The 6855-nt window shown below is 39.4% G+C and overlaps 1 protein-coding gene across 1 annotated transcript; it reads right to left on the bottom strand.

The window, feature by feature from the left end:
* Positions 1 to 245: 245 nt before the first annotated feature.
* LOC136064919 (uncharacterized) lies at positions 246 to 3916 on the bottom strand. Its single transcript, XM_065767386.1, has 2 exons — positions 2942 to 3916; positions 246 to 539 (listed from the first exon to the last, which is right to left on the bottom strand). Exons 1-2 carry the CDS (start codon positions 3914 to 3916, stop codon positions 246 to 248), a joined length of 1269 nt encoding a protein of 422 aa, XP_065623458.1.
* Positions 3917 to 6855: the final 2939 nt, after the last annotated feature.

Genomic DNA, 6855 nt, shown 5'->3' with positions numbered 1-6855 from the left:
TTTGACTTGTATTATTGAATATTAAATGACCTAACTGAATAATGATTGTGTACAAGAATCACATTTTGAGCTTGTGTAGATCTCAAAATTTATCATCATCTGCCCCTTGCTACCAAAAATTCCAAGATCAAAACATAAGTATATGTTTCTCATGCTATAAATTATATACGTTCCAAGAGAAAAATGCTTTCAGGATCAGGGTATAAATTAAAAGCCGAAGTGACCGACGTGACTTCCTCCCCAACCTAATGCTTGTCAGTCCCGGAAATCCCTCCCCAAGAAATACACAATTTCAAAATTTGAAAATCCAAAGCAGCCTCCTTTCCTTTGTTTTCAAAACCTCCAAGGATCCGCCAGACTTTCTCCATCATCCTCACCAATTTAAAGGTGGCACTCCTATGCTTCACACCATTGTTCTGAATTTGCGGCTGGATTGTCTTCCTCAATTGAACTCCAAAACTTCTCCATCCACTCTGCAATTTTCCTTCTGGTATGACAATGGAACCCCTCCGACGACCTTTATCTAACTCAGAGACCAGCTAAAAAGAGCCATGGGCATTGGACCCCAACTAGAGAATAAGCACGCTATTACCCTCCATAACCGTTCTCACAAACTGACCCTGATTTGGCCTAGATAACAACTCCTCAACGTGAACCAAAAATCTTTTAGCGCACTCCTTACCCATACAGACAGAACGAAGGAAACTCCTACTTCTCTCATGAATACGTAAAAGGAAAAAAGACCCCCCTTCCTCAATAGCAAACTCAAAAGTTTTTGCTTCAATGAAAACAAAAGTAGAACCTCCCATGATTGACTCTCAAGAAGACAACTAGGGAGACTTCAATTGAGGCCAACTTCCAATCAATTACACTTTTTGGATGATTATATTTGCTAACCCCATACTTTTTTTTTTTTTTTCCATGTTCTGGAAATTATAGCACTTGTCATTCAAGTTTGATTCTTTGGAGCCAAATAAGTCAGGAACATGTTGTCACGGTTGATGCAATCTATTGAATAGTACTTAAGCAATAGTACAATTGCCTTTACTATTTTATTTATTAACTAGCATAACATTTCTGGAGTGCTAGCCACATGCCTTTATCTTTTAAATCTCTCTCTCTCTCTCTCTCTCTCTCTCTCAAAATTGTTATTTAACTTTTAAACTTTTAAGTGGTAAGTTTTTTGTTGGACGTTTTTCCCCCTAAGATTTAAGATAAGCAAACTAATAATTTCTGTTATTGGACTAGCTTTTTTTTTTTTTTTTTCAAGATTTTAGATAAATAAAATTTATTGTTGGCTTTTCTTTTTGTTTAAATGGGTCAAGGATACTGTTAAGGGATGCCAAATTTTAATTTTGTTCAGCTTAATACCTAAATCAACCACCTAAAAAAAATTTCGGGTGTTCATTTTCTTTTTAGGGTATTCATTTTTTATTTATGATAGACAAAATAATAATAATAATAATAATAAAAATAAAATAATAATAATTGAAAATTAATATATTTATAAATTTATTTATTTTTCAATGTCAAGGTGTTCATTTGAATACTGTCAGTATAACGTATAGCTGCCACTATTAAGCCAACTCCATGCCTACATCCACAGACAATGCCAACCAATATCCACTATCAACGATATGGATTACGATCACACTTAATCAAACCAAATAACACTCACAACTCACACAAAAACTCACAAACCTCACTAACATAAACAAAACCTCTCACAAACTTCACATACTCAAACTCACAATATCAAAGCCTCGATAAACCCAATAACTATCTCACACTCACAAAACATACAAACTTTCAATACATAAAAGGGTAATCTTTCAACCCCAAAAATAATCTACCAAATTAGTCTTCGAAGAAACTCATTCATGTTTTTCTAGAAGCCTTGTCATCTCCCCATGTGGGAGGACCCTTGGACAAAAGCCTCCAAACCCTTTGCAACAATATCTATTTATAAAGCTTCAATCCTATTTTTTGAGGGACAAGGAATATCTAATTACTTCTTCAACAAGAGAACATTTTTCCTTCTATATCAAGGAGAATCCTTGTCTTCCACACCAAGAAAAAAAATCATTTCCTTCCATGCCAAGGAAACCCAGATCAAATCTAATTAGAAATTTGAGACAATTTCAAACATTCAACAATAACATAATTTTGTAAGAAAAATTTCTAAGAAATTTATGAAGATGCAGTGGATCCATATGATTCTCCTTTAAAACGTTGAATTCTAGACTCTATTACCTCCAACAATGTTCATCATCACAATAACAGAGATATTTAAGGCCATAAAAACAATTTTTATCAATAAGTTAATTAGCAGGTGAGGGCTAGGGGGTAGGTTGAATGAATGAGCATGAAGATTAGGCTCCAAAAGATGCTATTTTCTCAGGGAAGACCTTAGACTTCAATGTATAACCTAGTCAAAAAAATTTATCTGTATTTTCTCAAGTTTGCCCAATATACATTAGCTGTGAGGTTGACATGTGGAATCACCTGGTCAGCTATTAATGAGTCCTAACATGATTTTGATTTGGGTCTAACTGTTGTGCCTGCCAATGTTTGCTCAATGTCTCCCCCAACTCAAAATTACCAAACAATAACCATTACAAATGGATCCGGTTTCAAATTATATTGGAGTCACTCATGTTATTTTATGGAATGATGAATATAATATGTTGTGCACGAATGGCACTGATGTCTTGCTACTTTGACATATAATTCCAAATATCTTAAGATGGACATATTAAGTTTCCCAATAAATTGTAATTGTAGTTAGAAGAGCTAATGTTTGATAAATAATTATGCCACAAATGATGCTAAATATGAAGCTGGGAAATGAGTTTATAGGAGACAAGATATAAAAATTGAACAAACAAGAGATATAAAAANCCTCAGTCTCCTGGTACAAATTTTTGTAAAATTGAACCACCTGAGCCGCCACCTCGGACTCTTCCTCAAAAATCACCCCATCCACCTCCAGAATACTTAGATGATTAAACCTTCGATGAGAATTAGCCACCTTATGGAAGAATTTGGTGTTATTGTCGCCTTCCTTGATCCATAACATTCTAGATTTCTGTCTCCAAGAGATTTCTTCCAACGAGAGAAGTTTCTCTATTTCAGATCTCACCACAACTCTCTCACAAGACTCTGCAGCAGAGAGGCCAAACTCCCCTTCCTTGGCATCTAGCAATTTCAAAGCCTCAAGAAATTGAGACTTTTTGCGCCCGACATGACCAAACTCCGAACGATTCCACTGAATGATATCTTCCTTCAGAGCCTTCAATTTTTTGGCAAACACAAAACTGGGAGTACCAGAGAAAGAATGCCGATTCCACCAAAAATGAACTCTATCAGTGAACCCGTCCATCTTTAACCACATATTCTCAAACCTACACGGACTTTTCCCCCTCGCCATTCCCCCTACCTCCACTAGAATAGGGAAATGGTCTAAAACAGGGCGAGGTAATATCCGTTGGACCACATTCGGATATTGCTCCTCCCAATCATGAGACACCAAAACTCTATCTATTCTAGACATCGAAGGCTGATCCGAGCCGCTAGACCAGGTATATCTCCCTCCCTCCAGAGGCAAATCAATCAAATTAAGGTCCTCGATAAACTCTGAAAAAAGATCCATAGCCGGGGTGAGACAGGAATTACCCGATCGTTCACTCGGAAAACGGACAATATTAAAGTCCCCAATACAGCACCATGGGACGTTCCAACATTGCTGAACACCAACCAGCTCGTCCCACATTAGCCCCCTCGCATTGTTGTCAGTTGGACCATAAACCCCAGAACACGCCCAGCTAAAGCCATCCCCCACCCTTTTCCACCGAACAGACACAGAAAAAGAACCCACCATGAACTCCAACCTCTCTAAAACCCTCCTATCCCACATCATCAAAACTCCGCCCGCCGTCTAGACAGCATCTAAAGCCACCCAATCCACATAAGGACAGCTCCACAAGCTGCCAATCATGCGTCTGTCCAAGCCAGTAAGCTTAGTCTCCTGAAAACAAATTACATCACACTTCCATTAACGCAATAAATTTTTCACAATCAAACGTTTCCGACAGTCATTCAGACCTCTAACATTCCAAGAAAGAATTTTTAAATTCATAATGACAAGAAGAGCCCAACTGTAGAATTAACTCAGCCGCCAACACTCTACCAACCATCATAGTTAACTGAAGATTGCAAATTCCTCAGCTCTCTCTTCCCTTTATCCCTTTTAATGACAGCTTTTCTAGGAACTGTATCTTTCCTGTTCAACACTTTGGCATCCTCTGACTCCTTCTCAATCTTTTGTAACAAAGCAATGCATAACTTCTCATGGCGATTAAGAGGCAGCCCCACCAGTTTACTAAATCCAGGAAGTCTATTCTTTACCCAACTAGAAATATCCACCGTATTCATACACTCTGATGCCTCATTGCCACAAATCAAATCAGCTGACAGAGGCAACCCAGCGGGGGTGATAGACATTAGAGGTAAGCTTTCCTCTCCACCCAAACCCAAATCCGAATGATTCAATTCTCCCACCACCATAGTACTCACCCCAGGGACATCACACTCTGCCTTCATGAGTATCAACGCTACACTGGGCTGATCACAATCCAAGGCCTCTATCAGTTTGAGGTTGGCACTGCTGTCCCAGCCCCCTTCAACCCCATAATAAGCATCCATAGCCACAAGCCCAGCCCTCGACAAGCACCAAAAGAAACCAGAAAGAAAAAGCTCAACCGATGACCGCGAAATCACCGAATCAGACTTACCCGGTGTCAACGTGGGCTCATCGGAGCTGGTTCCGACGGCGGAGGAGCCGTCGGATCCCATCGGAGGCATGTCGCACCAGTCCGACACTTCCGACTCAGTATCAGAGCGCAGGGGAGGAGACTTGGGGATCGTCTCAAACATCGGAGCCTGGGCTGAGTTCTCTTCACCAGTCAGAGAACTCTCGCCCACTTCGAAAATGCTTGGGCCCGAGAATATAAGAGGGCTCTTAACTTTATCGGGCAGTGATGGGCTTTTGTCTAGGCCCAACCCAGGTTTAACTCCAGCCTTATAAAAATCACCTGCCTTTTTACTTCCTCGTGCTACCCATTTTAGGGCCCTTGGTGCTTCTATATTGCAGTCCCTGTCCATTGCCCGTGACTCCCCTCTGCACTTCATATCTCCCCCTTTCCTTCTGTCCCAGAAGACTCGCCTGCTCCCTGTCACATCAACCTCCACTACAAGACTTCTTCCTGACCATCAAGATTTCCTAACACTCTTCTTCCCTATTATAAAATCTTTTGAATTCAAATTGAGAATTGGGTAGCGTAACCTAGAGTCTACCTGATTTTTTGCCCCTACCACTATCTCCTCATTAATGCTCAGCTCCTTCCTGTCCCCTCCCACCCCCTCCATCTTATCAGCCTTGCCCACCGGAAGTACCTTCTCTTTGACACCTTCAAATCTCAGGTTCACCCCCTTCTTCTCCTCTCCTAACTGTGTCTTCTTCCCCTTAGCTGAGAAACCTAGCTGCTTTAGTTGCTTTCTATCCTCTATTCCTCCATGAAAGCCTTGTACAACTTCAACAAAAGTTCTAGGATTTTGAGTCTCCAAGTTAAACCTCTGCACCTGAGGAATAAACTTTGGGAGACCATAACCACCCACCGCATAATGGGAAGGGAACAACAACTTTCTCAGTTCAAGACCAAAGACCCTCCAACCACTTCTCTCTTTGCCTTCAGGAATAATGATCGACCTCCTAGACCCACCAGCTTTGAGCTCAGTCACAAGCAAGAACTGACCAGAGGAATTGAAGCTTCTTTGGAGAGTAAATGCAATGTCACCTTCTCTGAAAATAAAAAACTGTTTGGAGCTCTTCCCAACCACAAGTTCTTCAATACTATTCATCAGCCAAAGTGCTGCAGTCTTGCCTAAGAAGACTGATCTCATAGAGAATTTGCCCCTCTCAAAAATCCGTAACAAGAAATAACGACCCCCTTCCTCTAAAACTAATTGAAAGAATTTTGACTCAATGAAGAGACTACGAACTCCCCCCATTTCAATGATTTATTCTAACAAAAACGTATTTGCTCTAGAGTTTTTTTTTTTTGTCTGTGTGTGTATCAGAGATCAATTTTCACAGGAATATCTTGCAACAAATTTGAAACTGCACACTCTTAACAAGTTAAGGGCACATAAAAAGAAATCTAGATATGCTAAACTAAAAAACTCTAGAGATTTGAAGGGCACAAAACTTTCATAACATTCTAGACAAACTAACAACTTTGCTACCATGTTATGGACAGATTGCCAAAATTTTACAGCATGTTACACAAATTTGCAACTGTACTCATGTTATCAAATCAATACCAAAACTTTCAAGCCATATTCACCCACTGTCAAAACTTTTCTACTGTGTTATCAAATGGGTACCAAAATGTGCACAACATAATAAACAAAGTCACAACTTCGCTACCTTGTTATGAAAAGGGTACCAAAATTTCATAGCATAATACACACATCTAAGTACTACCATGCTATCAAATCAGTACCAAACTTTCATGCCATATTTACACAAATTCAAAACTAGTATACCATGTTATCAAATGGGTACCAAAAATTTTCACGATATATTAAACATATTCACAACTTTGCTACCATCTTATCAAATGGCTACCATCTTATCAAATGAGTAACACAATTTCATGTCATATTTACATGAATTCATAACTTTGCTTCTTTTCCTCTTATATAAGTACAATAGCCTTTGAAGCCTACGGCATCCACTCAATGATGATTGCTATTTACAATCATGCCAAGGGCCCTAGACACCAACTGATTTAT

The sequence above is a fragment of the Quercus suber genome, unplaced genomic scaffold, assembly GCF_002906115.3.
Source record: "Quercus suber isolate HL8 unplaced genomic scaffold, Cork oak 2.0 scaffold_799, whole genome shotgun sequence".
NCBI classification, from domain to species: Eukaryota; Viridiplantae; Streptophyta; class Magnoliopsida; order Fagales; family Fagaceae; genus Quercus; species Quercus suber.
The sequence above is the reverse complement of the archived record's forward strand: the minus strand, read 5'-3'. Positions and strand labels throughout refer to the sequence as shown.

Coding starts and splice junctions, on each gene's coding strand:
- LOC136064919 (XM_065767386.1), bottom strand. CDS start 3,916: ATGTGGGATAGGAGGGTTTTAGAGAGGTTGGAGTTCATGGTGGGTTCT. Junction 540..2,941: donor AGTCCGAGGTGGCGGCTCAG/GTGGTTCAATTT, acceptor GGCTCTTTTTAG/CTGGTCTCTGAGTTAGATAA.